This window comes from Heterocephalus glaber, unplaced genomic scaffold, assembly GCF_053883595.1.
Source record: "Heterocephalus glaber isolate CG9 unplaced genomic scaffold, H.glaber_assembly_v1.0 deba00001463, whole genome shotgun sequence".
Lineage (NCBI taxonomy): Eukaryota > Metazoa > Chordata > Mammalia > Rodentia > Bathyergidae > Heterocephalus > Heterocephalus glaber.
The window spans coordinates 7,042,198-7,068,255 of record NW_028258310.1 but is presented as its reverse complement, the minus strand read 5'-3'; the positions used below and the strand labels follow the sequence as shown (position 1 = coordinate 7,068,255).

The window sequence follows — 26,058 nt, the reverse complement described above, 5'->3', positions numbered from 1 at the left end:
GTTTACTTTCCAAAGAATATGTTTATCAATAAATTGGACAGTTAAGTTATAATTTTAGAGGTACTATAACCTTGGTGACTAATGTTTGTGTTTCTTTGTTGCTGTTCTTTGCAGTTCAGCAGTGCAGTGTGCGATGCATGAACGGTGGGAGCTGTACAGATGACCACTGCCAGTGCCAGAAGGGATATATCGGAACTTACTGTGGACAACGTAAGATGCTTTGGAATCGACTTTGTTAAAATAATGTAATTTAGTGGGTATTACGTAGTAAGTTGTTACAATAAAGCCTGTGATCCTTTGAAGAAGTAGTTTTATGTAGTAAGACATACTTTACAGCTGGATTTCTAATTTTTAGCCTATAAAATATTTTTCTTAAAATATTTGTGCTTTGGAGTATCAGTGTTGTTGATTACTACTAGTGCTTTATTAAATTTGACACATGCCGAAGGTATTTCCTTGTGTTCTTTTATCAAGCTGTATAAAACATGTCCACTTTCCTGAAAAATGGACAAGTGTGCTGGAAGATTCTCCTGCTCCCTTACCTGTATTTTTTTAGGATATTACAAAATTACCACAAGGAGAGCAAATCTTATAAATTATCCTCTGTTCCAATGAAATGATTTTTAAAAATCAGATGTCCAGGGGCCAGGGATTTAGCTCAGTGGTTCCACAGCCGGCCTTGCAAGCGCAAGGTCCCGAGTTCGATCCCCGGTACCCCCCCAAAAAAAAAAAAAATCAGATGTCCTTATGAAAGAGGGAGCTTTAATCCAGGATAGCTCTTATCTTCACTGGAGAATATCTAACCAGGAAACAACTTTTTAACAAGAATATAAGGATTATGGCTCCTGGATTGTGATATATCACTGAAGAATGCTTTTGGCCAGGGTCTCCCAAATTGTAAGGCCTCTATGAGAATTCACTTACTTTTATGTTCAGATGAGTAAAGGATATAACATTAAAGATGTAGAATCACATGTAGTAAGATGGTTTCTTTTCACTTCATTTGCACTTTATTAAATGCAGAGTCGGGGTAGTATTAATCTTCAGGGCTTCCCTAAGAGCTGCTGCTTCCCCTTTTCAACATAGAAAAAGCAAATCTTTGTTGTGCAAAAACATCTAGCTTGTTTTTAGTTAACATTATTTTATTTTGCCATTTTAACTTTTCCTTAATTGTGGTAACATCTATACAACATAAAATTTACTATTTCAACTCTTTTAAGTGTATAGATAGGGGCAGTAAGAACTTCCAGACTTATTGTACAACCCTCAACACGATCTATGTGCAGAATTTTTTTTTTCATGTTGGGAAAGTGAAACTCTGTACCAATTAAACAATAATCTGTCATTTCCTTCTCACCCTGGTTTGTGGAAACCATCTTTCTTTCTGTCTCCATAAATTTCACTACTGTTTTACTTAGTAGAATTACAGGATATTTGTTCTTTTGTGACTGGATTATTTAACAGTATAATATGTTTAAGTTTTATCCATATTGTAGCATCTATCAGAATTTCCTTCCATGAAAAGCTGATAATATTCCTTTGTATCACATTTTGTTTTTCCATTCATCTGTGGATGGACATTTGAGCTGCTTCAATCTTTTGACTATTATACATAATGATGCTACAATCATGGGTTTACAAATACCTGTTTGAGTTCCTGCTTTCAATTCTTTTGGATAAATACCCAGAAAAAGAGTTGCTGGATTATATGATAATTTTGGGTGCGAAGTGTTATCTTCTGGTGGTGGTTGTAGTTATGTTTTAACATTGCGGTCTGCTTAGTATTTTCATAGCTTTCCATTTGTAATTGTTACAAAGTTTTCTTTCCAAGTAATTTTAAGTAAAATAGGTGAATCAGTTTAAAGGAAAGCATTCTGTTAAGGTCAGTAGAAAGCTAACTTTTTCTGTAAAAGTCAAATAGTATATGTGATAGATTTTGCTTTGTTTGTTGCAAATACTGAAATCTGCCATTGTAGTACAGCAGTGACCATAGACAGTATTTATTTATTTATTTATTTATTTATTTATTTATTTATTTTTTAATTAAATTCTTTTATTGGTACATTGTAGGTATACAACACAATTACATTTCTCATTGGGAATTGTACCTTTACATAATACATCTTGGTTCTTATTTTTTCCCCATTCCTAGCCCTCCCTTCACCCCCTCCACCCTTCCCTATTTACAAAGACTTTATTTCCATTTTTTCCATTTCTCATCATTTTTCCTTTCCCTTCTTTCCTTTCCCCTGCCCCTCCCACTACCCCTACCCCTTCGAATCTTTTCTTCCTATTTTACATTTTTGATTATTCATTCTAATCATTGGTACATTTTAGGTATACAATATAATGACATTCATCATTGGAAATTTGCACCTTTACATAGTCTCTCTTGGTTCTTATTTTTCACCCTTGCCCAGCCCTCCCCTCAACCCCTCCATTCCTCCCTAGCCAAAAAGATTTTGTTCCTATTTTTCCATTTTCTCCTATTAATCCCATTCCCTTCTATCCTTTCCCCTAGCCCTCCCACTTCCTTCCCCTTTGCCCCTTTTCTTCCTATTTCACATTACCTATTATACATTTTAGTCCTTATTTACACTTTCAGTTTCTCACACCAGAGAAACTATTTGGAATTTATTCATCTGTGTCCTGTTCATTTCACTTAAGAGTATTGCCTCAATGTGCACCCACTTAGCTATAAATGTCTCTAATTTCTCATCTTTTATGGCTGAGTAGTACTCCATTTTATAAAAAAACCACATATTCTTTATCCAGTCTCCAGTTGATGGGCATTTGGGCTCTTTCCAAGTTTTAGCTATTACAAACTGTGCTGCTATGAACATGGGTGCACATATATCACTGCGGTATGATTCTTTTAATTCTTTGGGGAAGATCCCCAGCAGTGGAATAGCGGGGTCAAATGGGACTTCCAGTCCTAGTTCTTTGAGGTATCTCCATACTGATTTCCACAGTGGTTTCATCAGTCTACACTCCCACCAGCAGTGGAGCAGGGTTCCTCTTTCCCCACAGCCCTGCCAGCATTTGTTATTGGTTGATTTCATGATACCAGCCATTCTTTCTGGAGTGAAGTGGAATCTCAGCATTGTTTTCATTTGCATCTCTTGAATGACCAGTGATGTTGAGCATTTTCTCATGTATTTATTTGCTATTTCTACTTCTTTGTCTGAGAAATGTCTGTTCATTTCAGATGCCCATTTTTGGACTGGGTCTTTAAATTTGGGAGGTCTGATCTTTTTAAGTTCTTTATAGATTCGAGATAGTAGACCTTTGTCTGAGGAAGAGCAGGTGAAGATTTTTTCCCACATTGTGGGTTGTCTCTTCACACTGCTGGTGGTTTCTCTTGCTGTGCAGAAGCCTTTTAATAAGAAGAGATCCCACTTGTTGATTGTTTGTGCTAGTTCATGGGCAAAGGAGGTTTTGTTCATAAAATCTTTTCCTACACCGATGTCTTCAAGGGTTCTACCTAACCTCTGTTCCAACTGGTTCAGAGTTTCTATTTTAATATTTTAGATCTTTAATCCATTTTGATTTTAGTTTAGTGCATGGTGAGAGATACAGGTCTAGTTTTAATCTTTGGCAAGTTGAAGCCCAGTTTTTCCAGCACCATTTATTAAAGAGGCTATCTTTCCTCCAGTGAGGGTGTTTGGCTCCTTTATCGAAGATGAGATGGCTGAGTGTGTCTGGCATTGTTTCTGCATCTTCTAATCTGTTCCACTGGTCCTCAAGTCTGTTTCTTTGCCAATACCATGCTGTTTTTATCACAGTAGCTTTGTGGTATAGTTGCAGGTTGGGGATTGTGATACCCCCTGCCATGTCTCTGTTACCTAGAATTACTTTTGCTATTCTGGATCTCTTCATGTTCCAAATGAATTTTTGGATTGTTTTCTCAAGGTCTATGAAGTATGCTGCTGGGATCTCAATTGGAATTGCATTAAATCTCTATAGCAATTTTGGAAGTATGGCCATTTTCACTATATTAATCCTTCCTACCCAGGAGCAGGGGATGTCTGCCCATTTTCTGATATCATCTTCAATCTCTCTTTTCAGAGTGCCATAGTTTTCAGAGAAGAAGTCTTTGATTTCTTTCATTAGGTTGATTCCTAGGTATTTCCTTTTTTTTGGATGCTATTGTGAAAGGAATTATTTGTCCCATAGACAGTATTTAAATGAAAGAACTCCGGGTTGGTTGTTTCAACAAAATTTCATTGCTGAGACACTTTAAACTGAAATTTGAATTTCAGACAGTTTTCAGTGGAAATTTCATGGAATATTATTATTTAGATTTTTCAACAAAAACACTTAGCTCATTAGAGTACAAAAACAGGCAATGAGGCAGATCTGGCCTTTGGGCCATAATTTCCAGAGCCCTTGTGAGGGTGGTTCTCGGGTGTGACAAAAGCTATCAGGGTAATCTGAGACTGACTGAAGCTTGGGAACTAAGGTGTTAAGGTATATGAGGATACAGTGCACTGAGGCTATTCTCTAGCAAGAATCAGAGAGGTCAGGGTAAAAGCGTCTCTAGCCCATTGTCTAGATGAGAGCAGAAAGGACTAGGGAACAGCAGGACAAAAAGTTAGAGCAAAGTTTCTTCTTCATGAATGATACCTTTTCTTTTTATTTTCTTTATATATTCAGGTATTTTATAGCCTAGAGAAAAAAAAGAAGCAACAGTCTGTGGTGAACACACTGTTGATAAGGAGGCAGATTTATATCTTTTTGTGCCTTACAAGAGTATTAGGAGATTCAGTTGTAATCATTTTAGAGTTCAGTAGCCAGAGAAGAGACAGTTGTCCTTGTTGAAATTCACCCTTTTGCTCTGCTGGGGAGAAAATGATGATTACTGTAGAATTACAAGGGGCAGAGCCTTATCTCCGCTGACCTTTCTCAGTAGTTCTCAAGTCTCTAGTGAAGGTAGCTATTTCAGCCTGGGTACAGCTGCCCTAGCTGTCATGGGCATCTGTGTGTATGTATGTGTTTTCCTAAAGGTTGTGCAGAAGAAGCTCTGGTAGGTGGGTCCCTTCCCTGCTGCTCATGTAGAAATGGATAGCTAGGGGATGGAAAGTACTTTCTGGAAGAGTGCTTTTATATCCTTCTGCTCCTGTGTCAGACTGGATCAGTGCTACCACACTCTCCAGTAAGGGGAATATGAAAGGAACTGGGTCAGAAAATCTGCATGTACCTGAATTTTTTTCTGAGTGTCTCATGGGACGAAATCCTCCTTTTCTAATTTTTATTTCAGGGTGAATGGAACATATGATGCAAGCAAAAATATGTAGTTAACAAAATTTATTAGCAAAAATGAAGGTGATGGTGTGATAATTAGTAAATGGCAGGCTAATAAATGGTTTAAAGGAGACACTTTTTAAGTTGTCTGACGTAGAAAGTGTTGGAGTGTTGAGATTGAAGTTTTCATCTTGTGAATCCAGAAAAACCTTGGAAATGTGATGTTTGCTAAAACTGGGAATTATAAAAACACTGAAACTGCTTACCTGCTTGCCCAGAAATGTAGACTGCACTCTGTAGAAAGTATTCTCTCATTTTACTAGGTGCCGTATTGATCACGAAGATAGGTCAGCGCATGTGTTTAGCTTGTGTTTTGGAAATAGAGTCTGGGGAAGTCAGTGTGTGCCATGGGCCAGGGGTCATGGATAAAAACGAAAAAAAGGTGAAAAAGCAAAGACCTAAAGTGACAGCTAGAGGGTTTTAGTGAAGCCTCCTTGAATGATCAGGGTCATTTCCTCAAATGGGGAAGACTGGTGAACTGAAGACAAAGTTCAGTTTTGCATTTGTTTGTTGGAGAAGTCTGTTCGATTCCCAAATGGAAATTTTTTCCTATTTCAGAATATCTATTAAATATTTTGGTCCTTATTTGTACTTTCAGTTTCTCACACCAGAGAGACAATGTGATATTTATACACGTGTGTCTGAAATTGTTCAAAATTATACTGAGTGTGAGATTTATTTATTTATTTATTTGGGGTTTTTTTGTACCGGGGACCGAACTGGGGTCCTTGTGCTTGCAAGGCAAGCGGCAGAACTACTGAGCTAAACCCCCGACCCCTGAGTGTGAGATATAATCATAGGCCTAGATAAGAACTACTATGAAGATGTAGGCAGAGAAGTGAAGAGAGTCAAGTCCAGAGTCCTGACTCACTCAACTTGGGGTGGAGAAGAAGAGAAGCCAGCAAAGAGGAATGAGTAGACAGCAGGGTAGGAGGAAAATGGGGAGAGTGTGAAAGCCTGAAAGGAAAGGAAAAAGGTGGTAGCACCATTGGTTAAGATTTTCATTATCCTGTGCTGATGCACTAGGCTTCTGCTTTAGAATGCCCTTTTTATCTGATATGTTTTAGTAGAAATCACACCTACGATTTCAAACTCGAGTAATGCCCAGATGTTTGTGCTCTGAAGAGCAGTACAGGAGACTGTCTAATAAAAATGCATTGCCTGCTGTATTATTATGATTTAGACCCAGAATGTCCCCCAAACTCAGGCGCTTGAGTGGGGCTGTTGGAAGCTGGGGGGGTCATGGGGGTGCGCTTACTCACTGGGAGAGGAGCGTTACTGGGGGTGATCTGGAAGGGTATTGCTCCCATACGGAGCAGCTTTTCACCATGGCAGGCCCTTCTGCCCTGCTGTTTCTGACTTGGAGCCAACCTACTATGGACTGGAAACCTCTAAAAATCATGAGCCTAAGTAAACCTCCCCTCCTTTAAACTGTGGATGTTGGGTATTTTGTTCCAGCAGTAAGGAAAGCAACCAGTGTCATATAGTGCACTTCGCCCTCACCCCAGATAGGATGGCAGCTATGAATCCAACTCATATTTCCATCTATAGTAGGACTTCTTAACCGTCTTTCGCTTCACTTCTGTGCTAGGTGTAAACTTTTTTTTTTGCCAAGGTATAAACATTTTTATCTTCCTGGGTGGCCAGCATTCCTTCCATGATGGAAATTTAGGCATATTCAGGTTTCTTTCCAGCTCTAATTGAAATATAAATTACTATTTCCATTATGTTTTGTTAACAAAAATATTTTGTAAAGTACCTTTCAACATGACTCATTCAAAAGATGGAAATTCACCTCTTCTGTCTTTTGTTTATACTTCTGTCTGTATTTCCTGCTCCTCTTTTGCTGTTGCTCTTCAGTGTAACCCTTGGATGCTAGAGAACAAGTCTCCTTTTCCCCTGCAAATAGTCTGTAGCGTAAAAATAAAAGGAATTAAGAATGTAAGAATCCTACAATGCATAGCCACTGTGCCTTTTATTTGACACATCATTGTATTTAATTCTCACACTACTGGGGTGGGGATGGTTATCTCTGCTTTACAATCAGGGAAGCTGAGACCCAGAGAGATGTTGTGGTCAGTTGAGTAGCTGGGAATAGCAGAGCACAGGTCATTTTCTGTTCCCTACATCTTTCTGCCTTGCAAAATAGTGGGAAAAGTGTGGTGAGGTTTTGTTGAGTTCCTGCAGCATATAGAATAGTGATGGGCGGATTCAAAAGCAACCGAATTCCAGTTCTCTCCTGGGAGACCTCACTCTCATGAGTGATAGGAATATAAGTGAATGGCTATGTCAGCAAGTTTTGATCTTTCTGTTCACAAGACTGTTATTAGTATTTACAGTATTAGAAATTAAAAATGAGAAATCTTAAAAATGTTGATTGACAGCAAACTTATTTTATTTACTTTTTTTGGTGGTGTTTGTTTGGTCCTGAGAACTTATCCCAAAGTCACTCCACCCCTGAGCTATGTCCCCATCCCTTCTGATTTATTTTACTTTTTTTTGAGGCAGGATCTCCCTGAATTTCCCAGGCTGGCCTCAAACTTGGTGGTCATCCTGCCTCGTCCTGCCTAAGTAGCATGTGCCTCTCTCAATGTGAATATTTTTATAACAACAACTATATTTTCCAGCCCTCAAAATGAATTTATTGAGAAGGGAAGCATTGTTAGACTAACCCAGACAGGTTGGATTAGCTTTAACTTGTAATAGGCCAGCTCTTTCTGGGAGAAGATCAAGATTCATCCAACCCTGTCCTCTTCTGGGGTTTGGAAGCTCTGTTTTGGAAAACCCTGAGAGAAGCCAGCCCTTCTTGCACTTCCCAAGTGAGTGTCCCAGACAGGGGCAGATGACTGCTTTTCCATATTTGTGTCTTTTTTTTTAAAGGCCAGTACAGTGATGAAAGAACATGTCTGGGAAAGTGACTTTCATTTAAATTTCTTGCAACTTGATAACATTTAAAGAGAATTCCTCACATTTTCAATAATTGGATTTGATTAGTTGAAGTATATCTGTTCAACAATGAGAATCCTCAAGTCCAGGCAAGTATTTCTGGGGAATTACACAGAGTATCTGTTGAACAGTTTGAATTCTTAAGCTCTAGCAATTATTTTGGTGGAAACACACAGTATTTTTGTCCTTTTTTATAGTCCTATCCACTCCCATCTTCCTCACTGTCCTTATTGTCTTTATTCCCCTTTCCCCACCCTTTGTATTTACTCCTCTTGAGTTTTCCCTGCCGCCGTGTCTCATGGTCCTGATGGGTGTAGCATAGAGCCCCTGTGCACTCTGGATGATGTAGATAATCCACTCCAACAGCCCTGATAAGAAAGTTGTGGCGCTATTCCATTTTTTAGACATCAGTCCATGTATTGAGCTTTTTATATTTAATGTGTGTCTCACTTGAAGTGCACATAAATGTCTTTTTCTCCCTCACTTTCCTTTAATATGAAATAATTAAGGTCCTTATGCTCTATTTTGAGGGCTCAAATCTTAAGACCTACACCCTTTCTTCATCTGTGAGGGCAGTGTTTCATTTCAGCAAGATAAGTGAATTGGGAGACAAGCTTTTGGTCCAGTGGACCCTTGACTTACAAACTCAGTTCGTTCATGAGGGCTATTGTAACTTAAGTTGGTTATAAGTCAAGACTATTTTCCCCATAGGAAATAATAGAAATACCTATAATGCATTCTGAACCTCCTAAAGGACCCCTTAACTAACGTTTTCATAATAAAAAGGTTATATAAAGTTTTTATCAGAAACACCAATGATTTTTCTAATGTAGTCACCAAAAAGTTATAAGATGTGCCTAGTTTACCAGAAACAACAATTTCATACTGCACTTACCATTCAGGTTGACATCTTTGGCTTTCAGGAAGGGGAGATGAAATGGGAGGTAGTTGTTTGGAAGAAGAGTTCCCTTCCACAAGAACCTCAGGAACCTGGCTCTCTGGTGTCCTTTCTCTCGTTGGGAGAATCTGTAGCCCACTAGGACCTGCTTCTGGCTCACTAACTAGGTCTTAACCTTTTCAGAACTAAAAACTGGTCTAAGGTTGTCTGTCTCTATCTTTTCTTTAGCACTGTTCTGTAGTATGACATGACATTGTCATTAAGCAAGTGAATGCAAAATTGGCTTTTTCTCTGTCTGGGTGTGTCTTTTCTACAAAGGTTTGTAGCTCTGTCCATTGTTTCAGGATTTCCTTTATTTTAAAAGAACTTTGCTACACTGATTGTTGATACTCCCCTTCCTCTTCAAAAGCTTCTGAGCTGCCATTCCCTGTTGCTCAGCTGGAAGTTGATGAAGTTCCTCCGTAGACAATTCCGCTGAGTGTTCCTCTGCCAGTTCCTCAATATTACCACTTTCTACCTGCAAGCCTATTGATTCTGCTATAGTGACAAGCGTCATCAACCACAGGGTCAGTTGAAGGCTCAGGCTCCTTCAGTCTCCACAACCTTCAGAGTCTCTCTCCTGTATAATTTAGGTCACACTTTCTTCCAGGCAGATCTCAGTGTCCTTAGAGAGACATTGGGCCAGGATTTCTTGATTAACCCCACACACGAAAGGCTGGCATTTGGGTTGTAAATCCATACTTTGGTTGTAAGTTAAAACTAAAATTCTGGTAATAAACCAAGTTGTTCATATGAGAGGCTGGTCATAACTCCAGGGTCCACTGTACTGGAATTTTCTCTTTGAGAAGATATGATTATTAAATTCTACTGTACCTGGTATGGAGGTGGGAATACTTACCTTTCAAGGATCCTGGGCTGTGATCTTCTGGGACACTTGCCCCAGTCCTGGCTGCTGGGCAGAGTTAACACTGCAGGGTGGTATATTGAGGAACAAGGGACAGTGGGTTTAATTCTGGCTCTTCAGCTTTTCCTGAGAAAGTGTGTGTTCTATGAATCTACCATGATTATGGTTGGCCTTCCATATCCCCAGGTTATGGATCTATGATTCAAACAAGCCACTGATTAAAAACATTTGAGAAAAATGTGCCTGTAATTAACATGTATAGTCTTTTTTCTTGCCATTATTCCTTGAACAATGCAGTAGGAAACTATTTTTATAGCCTGCACATTACATTAAGTGTTATAATGAATAGATGATTTAAAGTAATATGGGAGGATGTACATAAATTTTATGCAAATACTATGACATATAAGAGCTTGGAGCACCCATGAATTTTAGTATCCACAGAAGTTCAGGATTCAGTTCCCCATGGATACCAAGGGGCCACTGTACTTGAAATAATTTGAACTGTGGGCTAATTTTGTACGAAAAGGGGGAAAAATAACCCCTGTGTTAACAGTTTGTTTTTCCCCCTGTCCTTTCTTCTACAATATACATCTAGTCTCTACACATTGATTACTTCTCTTGACATTTTAGTACTAAAATTGATGGTATTTTTTCCCTGTTTTCATGTTAATTTTGACTTTCCTGCTTTATGTTTTTACCCTCCCTGGCTTTTTTCTGATTTTCACTTTTTTCCCTTTATTGCCATACCCTCTTTATTTTTCCATATAACATTTCCCCTTCCTTTTTCCTGCCCTGCTATCTAGAGTCTGCCTCCTTTGTCCTTCTGTTTCTCATATTTTACTCACTTCTTACCTATGAGAAAACAGATAATAAGGTAAGTAGAACATAAATAGAGGGTTGAAGAAAAAGCACTTTTTGGAGATGGGGGAAAGGTAAGGGAGGAGTTAGATGGGGTTATCAAAAGGATTGAAAATGATCAAGACATATTAAATACATATATCAATTTTCCCAGACTAACATAACTATTATGTATTGCAAACATATACTTATTTTTTTAAAAAAGAAATAGAGGTTTGAATAGTGATACTCCAACCATATGAACATCAGAACCATCCAACCCTTGTGAAGATGATTCAATAAACAATAATCTTTTACCCAGTGCTTGCTCAACAATGTTATTTACATGAATTGTATAGGCTTTTATCTTAATATACAATTAAAAGTATTTATTTAAATGCATGATGATGACTGTAACTTGTGCTTGAGAGATGTATTTAGTGTAAAACCTCTCACTGGCAGCACCACCACAAAACAGTTTTGTGCTTGGAAGTTTATTATATAATAAACAGTTTCTTTGTGTTTTGTATGCAGCTGTCTGTGAAAATGGCTGCCAAAATGGTGGGCGTTGTATTGGACCCAACCGCTGTGCCTGTGTTTATGGCTTCACTGGTCCACAGTGTGAAAGAGGTAAGAAAAGAAAAATGAGAAACTTATTTTGAAGAAGTCTCCTTTTAAATTTTAAATATGTATAAATCAAATGAAATGATATTTTTACTATTCTTTGATCATATTTGTAACTTGCATGGTAAGACTGTAGAATTTAATAGCAGCAAGCACATTTCAGGTTTTTTACACTGAAGTGACCTCCATTGGAGAAGCCAGCCCAGGGGCAGTACCTCAGGTGATTATAAGGGACTGACCACAAATTCTGAGTATGCTTAATTCATATTAGAGTCACTGTTGGGAGTACTGCATCTGTTAAAAAAAAAACAAAAAACTGTCACAATGTGCTTGGCTGCAAACCTCCCAAAATCTCAAATTGCCCTGCACAATAAGGAAATGTATAACATTCTATAATAAAAATTCCAGGGCTTCAGGTAGCCTGTGATCAAGGCTTTCATTTTGTTGCTGTGTTTCTCTTGGTTTTCCTCTCCTCTGTTTCAGTTTTACCTAACCTTGGAGTTTTGTGATTTTAAAATGGCACTCAGCAATTACTGAGGCAACATGTTCCCATCTGTGGATAGAAGGGCTTTCCTCTAAACATGGCCAGTAATACCCTCCAGAGATATTTCATGCTGATTTTTCTTGAGCTTTGGTTTTTTTATACTAGTCTATGGCAAGAGGTAATGTTAACACATTTGATGTAGACTTATCAGAACCAGTCCTTGCAGCAGATGTTGACCTACCTTCTCCAGAGCCACAGGGAAAAGGTGTCTGGGTACTGAACACAGTAGAGCTTCCTTTGACCAGGACAGAAGGGTTGGAGGAATGGGTGCTCCATTCAGCATTGTTCATTTTATCTGTGTAAACTTTCAGTCAACCCAGTATGAAACCAGCTTACCTTGAATTGAATAGCATTTAAACTCATGACCTGTAGGCTGCTGAAAGTTTCCAGCCATGATCTACTAAATGACTTAAGAATTACATCCCAAAAACCATTGCATTGGCATATCAAAAAAATTACACTTCACAATGTAATAACTTTAGCACTGAACCATACAGTAAAAATAAGTTTAAACTAAAAGCGATATTATGTAATTGTTCATTATTACATATCTTCAAATTTATTTTTCCTCAACTTGTCTTAGCATCTAAAATTATATAGCATTTTATTGTGAAACTAGGGTATATGGAGTTGTATCAGTGAAATATTACAGGTAAATAGTGATGATAGCTTATATATATACATACAGAGGCTTTGAATTGCACTGAACCTTATATGTTAAAAATTGTGCTTATTATCCTGCAAAATTTTGATATTCAATAGGTTAAATCTTGGGAAGTAATTGAGAAATTAGAATTAACTAGTGAAGTTTGAAAAGTAAGATATATGCAGTCTTTTAACATATGCTTTATGTATACACATCAAGATTTATATTATTCTTAATGTAGTCAAGATTTTGGGGACTTAAGTACCTTCCACAAATGACAGAGTTTATAGTTGCACTTAGGATGAATTTTAAAGTCTTTACCAGATGCTTCTATTTGAGGAAGAGAAATTAATTGTGAAATGTAGGCATGAAAAGATAAATCATTCAGAGTGGATTTCCTAGACGATGTTAAATTTAAACACCATAGAATGAAGTGTAGTTAAATTTGTCATTTCAAACATAATCACAACCGGTGGAGATGATGTTCTTTTTTCTGGAAGTCTTATAAACTTTGCAGCTCTTTTATCCTGAAGCAGATTTCAAGCTAAATTCCTAATTGGCAAAGGAGCTGGATTGGCAGTTTCAACTCAGAGGTTAGGCATTACATCATGATTCTTCAACAGTTATTCATTCATGAGGTTTGTTAGTCTTTACTAAATTTATGGGAATCCAATAAAGACTTATAAACATTTTACATGTACAGTAGCATGTTTTCAGAAGAAAATTATAAAATTAATCTGTGAATGAATCAACTTTAAGAATATTTTTAAAACATAGGTTTGTTTCTTAAGTCTTTTAATTACTGCCCTTCAAATGAAAGTTCTAAAACTCCTTTTTTTCCAAAGAAATAGTTAATAATTTCTACTCTTATTTCACAACCATGAACTTTAACATTTTAAGAGACAAACTTGAATGGATTTTTGAAATGTATAATAGATAATTCTACCAAAATGTAGAGTTCCTAATTCTTTTTAATAAATACTATATTTACATAAATACAAAAAAAATTATGTTGAGGTTAGTGAATATACTCGTGTATCATGCTAACATTTAAAGTTCATGCTATTAGTTTTTTAACTACTGTTTTCAAAATACATGTTCTTTATTATCTAAGAAAAAAAGAGCTTTGTAAAATTAAGGGTATTTTTCCTCCTTCAAGTGGAATTGCATGTAATTTTCCTTTAAACTGGCCTCTTGGGATAAGTTGTATGATAAAGTATGGCTGCTTTTCCAGCTATCTGGGTTCTGGCAGACTGGTTTCCGGACTGGAGACAAAGACTGAGTGGTAACTAATGACTGGCATGATTATGGTATTTAACTTGAGTCTTGGATCTGGGTAAGCTGAAACTCTTTGGAGTTCTCTTCTCACTCTTGCTGATATGCACAGAGACCTTTTATGCTTAGCATCAAAAAAGAAAAAAAAAGAGTCCTAGTGGCTGCATGCTGATTGTAAAATGTAGACAGATCAGCTGTGTCCAAAGCACATGAAGGTATTTAGTTCTTCTTGCTTCTTTCCCCAAACAGGTAGCCTTTGAAAAACATGCACTTAATATACACCTGAGAATAAACAGAAATAGAATCAGAATCGTGTAACAAGATTTAATTTTTCCCCTAATACTTAAAGTGTACCTTAGTATGTATAAACAGAAACTTGGAGGAGGAGGGAGGCAATAAGTGAGCTCACCTAAGGGATTTCTGGATAAAATAAAATGACTACCTGATCACCAGTATGGCCTGCCCCGAGTTCCCCTTTCAGCTTTCTTTGAGTTAAGTGAAGGTTGGATTCTTATTTCATAATTCAATTTTTCTCGAAACTTCTGTGAAGAACATCTGTTAGAAATATATCATGACTCTCCTAGTTAACATATGAATTATGCTATAAATTTTTATTATCATGTAAATATGTCTTCCTTAGAAAAGTATATAAATTCTATAAAATTTCAAATAGCCTGAATACCTAGTGATATTCCTTTTAAAATATACATCTTTCAGTGAAAAATATCTTACAAAAGAGGGCTAGAAAATTACTTTTTTAGTCTACTGGCAGCTTCAAGAAGGGTTCCTTTCTTAATCTGCATCTGCAGTGAAAACAGTTGTGAGATCTAGTTGCAAATATTAGCGTTTATAAAATCTATTTCTAGCCTTTGCTTAAAATGGTAATGAAAGTATTGATTATCTCTTGTGGGCCTCTTCCATCAAGTCCAGTTGTGGAGAGAGCTGAGTAAATTCAGTGCCCAAAAGCAGGCTGAGGAGGAGTTTATGGGTCTCTCTGGCCTCACTCACCCCATCAGGCAGCAGTTCACTGTCAGAGTCCTAGAGTTGGAACTCTGTGTTGTTAATCCAATGTGCAAGCCTGGGCATCTGGCAGTGACACACACAACCTCTGTTGTCTAATTCGGTGGGGAGGTGATGACCGGAGGTCCTCTGAAAGGAAGAAAGCACAGTCTACCATTTGGGTGTAAATTATTCTATACAGTTTTGTTTGCCCAGCCACATTTCAGGAGGTAAATAACTGTGACAGCTGCTGACCCTACTCTACATATACTCAGATTCTTCAAGAAAAGGAATGGGGAGAGGCAAATTGAGATTTTCCTAAATTCTGGGAACTCTGTAGACCGGACCCAAGTTTGTTCAGAAATAGCCAATAAACTGTGGCTAATCAATATTTAATGCATCAACCTCAAACTTATTATAAAGTATACAGGGTAAATTTGGGACAGTCTAGGGATATAACAAATTAATAGTATGACCAGAAATACAGAGAAGTATGGTGAAGAGAACAAGCTGGTATGCAGAATTCAGTATGCAGTAAATTTAATACTTTCAAGAAATACATAAACAATATTTTTTACTAAAAAATCCTTCCACTATAATTTATTATTTAAAAGTAATACACACTTATTATAAAATATTTAGAAAATAAAATAAGATTAAAGGAGACAATCCAATTATGCAGTTTCTCCACTCAAACTTAATTATTATTAAGATTTTGGAAATAGAATTTGAGTCTTTGTTTATTCTACTGCAAATATTAGTGTTCATAAAGAATGTGATCTTTCTGTTCTTATTAGAATCTTCCGTATCATGAAATACATCTTCCTTCTCCTTTTAAGTATTAAAGTATGTTATGGATTGTAATGGTTGCACTGCACATTGTAAAAATGAGAGAGCAAGCCACCTTCATTCTTCACAACACTGTTTATAGAGTTATCCTCTTCATCTCATTGATGAGGAAGCTTTTGCAGGTCAATGAGTAGCACCAAGGGTAGGAAAAGGAAGTAGGAGAGCAAAAAATCTTATTCAAGGCCTTAAATTCAGTTTCTGCATCATAGCTGTTTGCACTAATTATATTCCTATTATTTGAAATTTAAGGTTATTTCCAGGTTTTCTTTTTTGTTTGTTGTTTTCTTCTGTAATTTAACTGTGTGTGATTAACATCTCTGTAGCTAAATCTGTGTCTTGGGTTATATTCTCAGAATATATCCTACAAATGTAATTGCTCAGTCATTGGTTATATGAAAATTCAATATGTTCTGCTTTTTCCCTCTAGAAATGCTTTTTAAATTATTTCCCCCCCTTTGGCATTCTGTTTAGAAATACCTTTTCCATTCCCAAATCTTATTACTATCTATAGTTTTTTTGTAGTGCTTTTATATTTTTTGCCCTTATATATTAGAATATACAGGAGAATAAATAAATTTTATTTATAGATATTGAATATTTGTTCACCTAATATTTTCTAAGTATTATTAAATTAAATACTTAGAATTTGAGTATTTAAAACAATATATAATTTCTGCAAATGAGAAGCAAATTATCAAAGATCAGCTCTCATCATCCATTTTAAAGAAGATGCAGAAACGCCATACTGGGAGTAGAAACCAATAGGGAGCTGAAATGTACTTCCTGACTAAGGACAAATTAGACCGCCTTCTGAAGTTACACAAATGTACAGTGAAAAAAATATAGCTCATTTATAGTTGAAAAGATAGTGTCAGACTAATTCCTGTATTGATATGGTAAGGTTATGACTGATTCTTAGGCTAACATTATTTAAACGCTAATTAATTATCAATTACTGGAGTCACTAAGCTAATACTTTTATAGAAATAAAATGTCTTCTCTTTTCCCGCACTCTAAAGAATGAGTAAAATGAAAATTATAAGGAACAGAGAGAGAGATTACAGACTGCAAATGCCTAACTTGCATGTACCACAAGTGTACACACACACATCTTGTGAAGCTGTTGAGAAGAATATTTTATAACCTTGCACTGTCTAAGCTAAACTTAGCCTTAAATGGGCATCTGAAAAATACCAGAAGATCTGTGGGAACTTAACTTTTTGGCGCTAGCTCAAATGACATCCTTATCTTGAATGACATTAAGAAGACAGGGAAAGAAAATGAGAGAAGAGAATCAGACAGGAAGAAGCTGAAGAAAAAGGGAAGAAGAAAACACAGAACAGTAGAGAGGGAAATGTAGTGCCCATGAAGGAGTGGGGGTGCCTGGTAATATAAAGGAAAGGCTTGTACTGGGAAAAAAATTAATTCATCCATCCATCTGGGAGAAGTTAGGGTTCTCCTTCCCAGTCCTTGGCTTACTTCTGTCTGTTGGGATCTGTAGAATAAGATCAAGTAATTCAGCAGCCCATTGTACTGATTTTTAAATTTTCCTTTGAACTAAAGCAGTATTTTCATTTGTTCCGTGTGTGTATCTTTGTTTTTGCCTTATACATTTCATTCAGAAAAAACCTGCAATATAAAATGAAAATATTCAAATACTCCATGTTTGCATAAATCCCCAGCTATTTTCCTGTTTTCCTCTTTCAACATCAGGTCGGAAGACATTAGAGGTTAACCGACTGAAAACTAGACAAAGATATTACATACACATACAGATGAATCACTGTATAAGGAAATATTGTTATATAGGATTTAGTTGAAAGTAGTTCAATAAATGTATGTGGGTGGAAGTTATGTAAAATACATCATGTATTTCAGAAATCTCCAGCATTACAAATTCCTAAATAACACCTATTTCCAGGGGTTTTAGATAAAGAATTGTGGCCCTATAATTACCTCGGGAAGATTAAAAGCAATAATATACTTAGTTCCTGACACATAGTAAGCAATGTGCCTTCCCCATAGTAAGCATCCACTAAGTGTTATTTGTTGTGTTTTAGGAACATGGGATGTAGTCAAAATCAAAGACTATTATTTAGACCTGTGTGATGTTGGAAACATGATTACCCCTTCTGATACCTGTTTCTACCCAGATGATATTTACCTAGTATTTCACCCTTCATTGTGAGATTTAAATGAAAATAAATGGTGATCAAAGATATTAGGTCTTTTTAACAGGAATCCCCAGTTATCAAAAAGAATAGAATAAGTAAAAATGGAATCACCAATGGGATCAAAGTGTTTTGTGAACTAAGTCACACAGGTAAAATTTAATGCTGTTTGTACAGAGTGGAAGGACAGAATAAGTAGGATATTTTGCGATGCTCACATTCCTCATATGAGAATTAGATAAGAAATGATGTGCACAGGCATTGTTTGGTACAGAATAAGTGCCCAATAAATGATAAGCTGTAATGAAAAAACCCTAAAACAAGAGAGCTCTTTTAGATAAATTGCCCTGATTGGTAAGGAAAAGGTTATTTCAGAGTCACTAGGGCTTTTATTTTAGGGTGCCTGAGTTTTGAATACTGTCCATTTCATTGTTTTAACTTTTGTGAGGTTTTTTTTGCTAACAATACAGATTGATTGGGCAAAAATATATAAAATCGTCACTACCTTGCTTGTTATACAGTTGAATGGTACACCCTCCTTATCTTTTTCTGACATATTTTCACCCTAGGGACTAGGGTTTCTATCATCAATTCTTACCTGACTTCTTTAAAATATTTTAGTCTGACTTTCTTTATATTCTAAGTATTTTACAATGTAACATATTTATTGTGCTTCTTGTATTCCACACTAAAGCTTACAGGAACCAACACCATATATGCGACTGCCTACACATAATGTTTCCAATGATTGGAAATAAGATGAAAAAAATACAGAGATACTAAAGGTTCTTGCATGTTTATAGAGACTTATTTAACTAGTGCGTATCTTATGCACAGTTAGTTGAGAGAGACAAGGATGAGGCTGGAAAAATAAACTTGGCTCTTAATATACAAGGTCTGGAATTCCAGAGTCAAGAGCTGCCCTTTGGAAGAGGTGCTATGAATAACTTCTGGACTTGAGAGTAGTACTTCTCTGCAGAGGTTAATCTGGAGTGACAGGTCAGAAGGAACGCTGGAAAGACTGAAAGCAGAGACCACTCAGGGGGACTTGTTTATGTCAGCAGGAGCCTAGAAATAGATATAGGTTTATGTAATGTATTCACTGATACTATGATTTATATGTGCATAAATTAGATTATTAGCATGAATGTGAAATGGAAAATTACATAACGGTGAAAAGAAACAACACTTTATATTTACTATGACAAATGCTTTAGAGGAATTTTTAAAGAAACTCAAAGATAGCATTTTTAGCATCATATTGCAAATATGAAAAGTGGAGTATGAGGAAATAAAGCAATTTGCTCGACTTTATTCAGCTAATAAGTGAAGGAAGCAAGTCTTGAACACAAGAGGTATAACCTCAGAACCCAGACTAAAGCACAGTGTTGCAAAAGTAATATATTCTCTGTACAAAGTGCTCATTGATGAAGAGGTAGCTTGTTATTTTTGAATTATTTTGTTACCTGGCATAGGCATGTCTTTTTGGCATATAAATTTCAGATTATACCTCTGAATTAATAATGCAGAGTTTCTTTTAATATGTGATTTAAAATATTTGTTCAAAATTCATAATGCTTAAAACAAATTGAGACTTCCATTGCCAGTCAAGATGGATGAACAGAAACCAGATTAACTCTCATGTGAAAAGGCAAGAAAACAGAACAAAATATATGAAACAACTATTTTTAAAAAATTGAATAGCAAGCTGAGATTGTTGCTTGAGTTTTTCCAGTTTGTACTACGGGCACAGCCAGATGATTCTCTATATTGAGAAGAGGGAGCTGAGATTGCTGTGGGGCCACAATAGTTGGAATTCTCAAGGCAAAACAGGAGATGCCTCAGATGTACACCAAGACCCATGTAAATACAGAAGGTCCCTTCCAAATTCTCTGTGGCATACTAACCAGTGCTCGCGCATGAGGAATTGACCTGAGGCTGGAGAAGAAACTACCAAAAAGGATTAGAAGGAATAGTATTAGGAACACACACAAGTCTAGAAATACTGCTTTCTTTGTCAAGCCAAAATGGAGAATCATATAATTTGTGGGACCTGTTTGAATATTCAGAAAAGTCCTGCCTTAATAACAAAAATGTTGCTCTGGTCCTGGATCTTGAAGGCAGTAGTCAAAAGGATAAAACATCTAAGAGGAAAATTTAAGATGATTTATAAGTACAAAAATGTCAAGTACCCAGTAAGATACAATGCTTAGCATATAATCAATTAGTAACAATCAATTCCTATAAAAATCCTGGAGAATATAATCATAATAAAAATTTTAACCAAAATCAGCCCAGAAGTGATACAGATTATCAGCAGACTAGAAGACTAAAATAACTGTTAGAAGGACATTACACATATCTATAAAGATTCAGAATATTAACTAGAGATGTGGAGACCAAATTGAACATCCAGAGAAAAAAACTACAATATCTGAAGTGAAAATTCTCTGGATGAGATGAATAACAAGTTAGACACTGTAGATGAGAAGGCTGAAGATAGAGCAATAAAAATTATTAAAAATGAAGCACAGAGAAAAGATGTTTAAAATGTAGGAGCACATCATTGAGATATGTGACAACTCCCAGCATATTAAATACATCTACTGGACTTATCAAAAGCAGTGAGTGGCAGGAAAACTATATTTCATGAATTAATAGAAAATGTACAATTTGATGGATTCTATAAGCTGACAGAACCAAGAGGACCAGTGAACCATAAATAAAAGAAATAATAAAAGAATTATATAAAAGGACATCAAAACATTCCTTAAAAGCACAAACATGGAGAAAATCTTAAGAACATCCACAGGAGAACATGTATAGAAGAAAAAAAGGTGAGGATGCCAAAAAACTTCCGATTGGAAACACTGCAAGTGAAAAGGCTGCAATATTATATTTAGAGTACTGAAATTAAAAGAAAAAAATCCATCTAGACTTCTATAGCCAGAATATGTTTGTCAGAAATGAAGGCAAGATAAAGCCATTTTCAAACGTAAAAAATAAAAAATATTTTATCATAAGCAGCATACTCTGTAAGAAATTTTATAGGTAGTCTTTTGGGCAAAAGAAAAATATTATCAGGGACAAATATGAATAGATAAAAGAATGAAGAGCATCAAAAATGTAACTGTGGGAAAATATATAAATGTTATTCTTTGCACTTAAATCTTACGAAATTGACTTTTGAAATGAAAAATAACTTCAGTATTCTGTGGGGTTTATAAAAGAAATGATAAAATAAGTTTTAAGAACAGTGCAAATGCTAGGAGCTCTTGTAGTATTTGACAATTACACTGTAATTGTAATTGTGTAATTGTGTAATTGTAATTGTGTAATTGAAGTTAGACTTTGATAAGTTTAATGATGTACACCAATACTGAACTATATATAGCTAATAAGCCAAAAATGTGATAATAAAAATGATGGAAAGAAAGCAGCAAAAGAAGATAAAGAGAGTGAATAATGAATGGACAATTCAAAATCAAGTAGAATTTGATGGATTTTAACCTAGCCATATTGATAATGATAGCAAGTGTAAATGGCTTCAACACTCCAGTTAAACAGATTATAATATAATATAATCTGTTTATATTCTGCCTATAAGTAATCTATTTTGAATAGACACTAGCAAGATTAAAATTTTAAAAATTGAAAGAATAACTGACCAATACTAATGAAAAGAAAGCCAGAGTGGCCAGATTAATATCAGATAAAGCAGACTTCAGAGCAAAGAACATCAGGTGTCAAGAAAGTAATTTCCTGATAATAAAGATGTCAATAAAGAGGATATAACAATTCTAAATGTTCATAGATTTAATAACCCAGCTTCAAAATACATGAAGTAAAAATTGAGCCACAAGGAAGAACAGATAAATCACAATTATGGATATTTCACTATCCCATTCTTGACAGAAGTAGATTTAAAGTCAATAAAGACACAAAACAGATCTCTTGGATCTAATTTCTGTTTAATATCAATTCTATGGAAACTTTCCTAGAAAACTGGAAAGAATTTAGAACATGCCAATTCATTCTGTAAAACCAAAGGAGTCTCACCAAAACCAGAAAAAGATATTTCAAGAGAAAAGGGCAAATATTGCTCACAATGCAACACTTAACAAAAATTTATCCAAGTATGTCAACAATAATATATTAAAATGATAATATGTCACAAATTACCAGGTTTTATCCTAGGGCATTAAAAAATCAATGTAAATCATATCAAATTATAATAATCATATGGTCATCTAAATAAATGTAGAAGAACAATTTGAAAATCTAAGTTTCTTTCCCCAGACTGTAAATAAACTAGAAAGTGGAAGAGAACTTTCTCAAAATGATGAAAAGTATTTCAAAAGATCTGTAACTAATATCACACTTCATGATGAAAAGCTGAGTGCTTTCGCCTTCGTATCAGTAAACAAAGCAAGATCACTCTCACCACTTGTATTTATTTCCCTCTGCTTCTAATTAGGGCAATAAAATAACATGATAAAAGTAAAACATATGGCAAAGGGAGAAGTAAAGCTGTCTTATTTGCAGAAGACATAATTTTCTATGTAGAACGTCTGATGAACTTCACAAAAAAGTAACTAGAGCTCCTAAATAGATTTATTAGCAAGGTTATAGGATGCAAGATCATTGCATAAAATTTGTTGTGTTTTTATAACTAGCAGTGATCAGTTAAGAATTTAAAACAACACCACTTACAGTATCATAAATATTGTGACATTCTTGGAGATAGTTCTGTTAGAGATGAGCTGGTCTTGTGTATTGAAAGCTACAATTCATTGTTGAGCAAAATTAATGAAGACCTAATAATGAGAATGCATACTGTGTGCGTTGGTTAGAACACTCAATATTGTGGGACATACATTCTTTGCAGATTGATCCATTGACTCAATACAATCCTGATCAAAATCGTAGGTCAATTTTGGAAAAATTTATGTAATATGAAAATTCAGAAGACTACAGTAACCAAAGCAAATTTGAAAACAAACTAAGTGGAAGGATTTACACTGTTTGCAATATTTCTTGCCAGGCTGTGTAGAGAGCCAAACCAATCTCATATATATTGTGATGGTTAATCTCAATTGTGAACTTGATTGGCTTGAAAACTGCTCAGGAAATTAGTAAAGCACACCTATGGGTGTGTCTGGGTGGGTCATGGACGCATGACTTCGGGGACTTTGTCTGGACTCTGACCCTGTCCTCTCAGGTATTGCTCCCTGTCCTCTTATTCCCAGCTACTGTGAAACGGGCAGCTTTGCCCATCATATCTTTCTGTTACAGTTGAATGGGCCAGAAATGGTCCAGGTTCTTGTGCCAAGGAAAGAATTGCTAAGAGTACAACTTGTAGTAAGTAGCAAGTAGCTATGTTTATTGACGATTGCGGATGGTAGCAGCAGGAACAGGCGGAAGGGCAAAGGGAAACAGTTGGAGGAAAAGGAACCTTCCGTAACTCAGGCTTCTAGTGTTTCTGCCCTAGCTAAGTGAATGAATGTACCTATTCAAAAAGTTGTACTCGATCTTACAGCAGCTTTATCTGTAATAGCCTCAAAAGCTAAACAACTCCAATGTTTATCAGTAGGTAAAGGGGTAAATAAATCACATATTCATAGAATGAAATCATTCTTTTTTCAATTTTTTATTTTGTCTTTTTTAATTAGTCCATGTTTGCAGTACATAATCTTTACATTCCTTGTGTGGAGTTGGTACATGTATGCAACACATCTTAATTCCTTTTTGCATTCTCTTTCCTTCCTTCCTCCCTCCTTTTATCTCTTGATCCTCTTCTCATTTGCAAAAGTTCTATCTCCCTACTTCATATTATCTTTTATTTTGCTCTTTATTTACAGTTAGATTTCTCATATAGAAACCATGAGATATTTAAGCTTGTGGGTCTGATTTATTTCACTTAACATTGTGGTCTCAAGGTGCATCATTTTCCTACAGATGACTCAAGTTTTATCTTTATTTATGGCAGAGTAGTACTGTGTGCCTGTAGATGTAAATACCACATTTTCTTTATCCATTCATCTGTTGATACACATATAAGTCACTTCAAGATTTAGCTATTATGAATTGTGTTACTGTAAACGTGAGTATGCATTTATCTCTGTAATATGATGACTATAACTCTTTGGGGACAGTGCCTAGAAAAAGAATAGCTGGGCCAGATGGAATTTCAACCTTTAGAATTTTGAGCAATCTCCACACTGATTTCCATAGTGGTTGTACTAGTTTACGTTCCCACCAACAATGAAGTAAGGTTCCTTTTCCCCCCACAGACTTACCAGTGTTTTTTATTATTTTATTTCTTGGTAATGGCCATTCTTTCTAGGGTAAGATGAAATCTCAGTGTTGATTTAATTTGCATTTCTCTCATTGTTAGCAATGTTGAACTAGCCATTTCTTTTTTTTTTTTTTTTTTTTTGGTACCTGGGATCGAACTGGGATCCTTGCGCTTGCGTAGCAGGCAGTGAAACCACTGAGCTAAATTCCCCGCCCAAGCCATTTCTAATTCTGTGAATAATTTTGTTCATAACACTTAATGAGTTATTGATGCTGTAGTAATTGTGTGCAATATGGGTGAATTTCAAGATATTTATGCTTAATGAAAGAAGCCAAATAAAGAGTGCATATATTAGGATTTCATTTTTACTAGATAATTCAAACTAATATGTTATCTGTTGGGCCATTGATTGCATAGGGGTGGAAATATATGGATGAGCAAGATAGAGAAATCACAAAACAGAAAGAAGGAATTTGGGGGGGGCGGTGAATGTTACTTAAATTATAGTGATGATTTCATGGGTGTGTACATAGGTAAAACATTTAATATTTTACAAATGTGCTATTTTATGTCAGTTTTACCTCAGTGAAGCTCTTAAAGATTTCATAATGGAAATAATATTTCTCCTATTTTGTGCAAGTTGATTTAGGTTTTGAGATTAATGCCTCTGGCAGTATGTCTCCAAAGAAGTGTATTAATATTATAATACATATATTACAATCAATAATACTTGATAATCCTTTATAGTTTTTTGATCTTCTGCTGGAGTTCAACCTGTATTCATTTGTAAGTAGGGAAACAGAATGAGAGACACTTCCTGAACATTGTGCCTACTTTGGGGGGAACTTTTATTTTGGAACTTTAAGCAAGCAATGTCATTCATTATTGTATGCGTAATCAGTGTAAGTTTCTCAAGGAGTGGATGGCCAGGGAACCAGAAAATATGACTAGAAAAATAACAGGAATACATTTTTATTTGTTTCTGTCATACTCGGGACTTCTTGTCAATGAATCAAAAAGTAAATATATGTTGACAAAGTTTCATAGAAAATAAGAAAGTGACATGTTCTGCCTGCCTATTTTTGTATTTTGGAAACTTTTGCCCTTATAAATTTAGTGCAAAATATTTAGGCATGCTTATTATTTTAGACAAACTTTTAATATTATAAAAATCTCATTTAAAATTTACTGGGTTTTTTGGTTAAAATCTGATAAATAAACGTAGGTCATCATGTCTTGATTTATTGACATTTCAGTATACAATTTCTGATATCTCCCTACTGTGACAGGACTATCATTTCTTTTATGATTACTTTTTTCACCACATCTGTTGGTTGATCAGATTGTATCATCATAGCTTTTCTATGATGTGCTCATGAGTGCTTTCCCATTGTGAAGAATGGTGACCTATTGCCTTATACTTGAATTCCAGCTGGATAGGTATAATTTTGAAGATGTTCACGTTTACCTTCATACTTTTAAAGGTATAATCCCAGTTATTTTCTGGCATTGAATATGCTTTAAAGAATTCTCAGGCTAGCCTGATTTTTTTCTAAGTTATTTGCTTTTTTTCCCTCAGTGTCTTAATAATTATAAGTTTATAGTTATGTATATCATTTGTTCTTTTTACAAGTTCTAGAGGAAATGATGTGATCATTTGATCTAGAATGAAAGTTTTCTTAAACTTATGGAAATTTTCTTCTATTGTATCTGTAAGTAGATTTCCCACTTAATTTTAGGCTCTCTAAGTATACTTTTTT

At 35.5% G+C, this 26,058-nt stretch overlaps 1 protein-coding gene across 1 annotated transcript in view; it reads left to right on the top strand.

The window, feature by feature from the left end:
- Fbn2 (fibrillin 2) overlaps positions 1-26,058 on the top strand; it is a 247,670-nt gene that overhangs the window by 7,372 nt on the left and 214,240 nt on the right. Inside the window, exons 4-5 of the mRNA XM_004854441.4 lie at positions 115-210; positions 11,427-11,522. Of these exons, the coding sequence (XP_004854498.2) occupies positions 115-210; positions 11,427-11,522 (192 nt within the window). The remainder of the gene's footprint in view (positions 1-114; positions 211-11,426; positions 11,523-26,058) is intronic.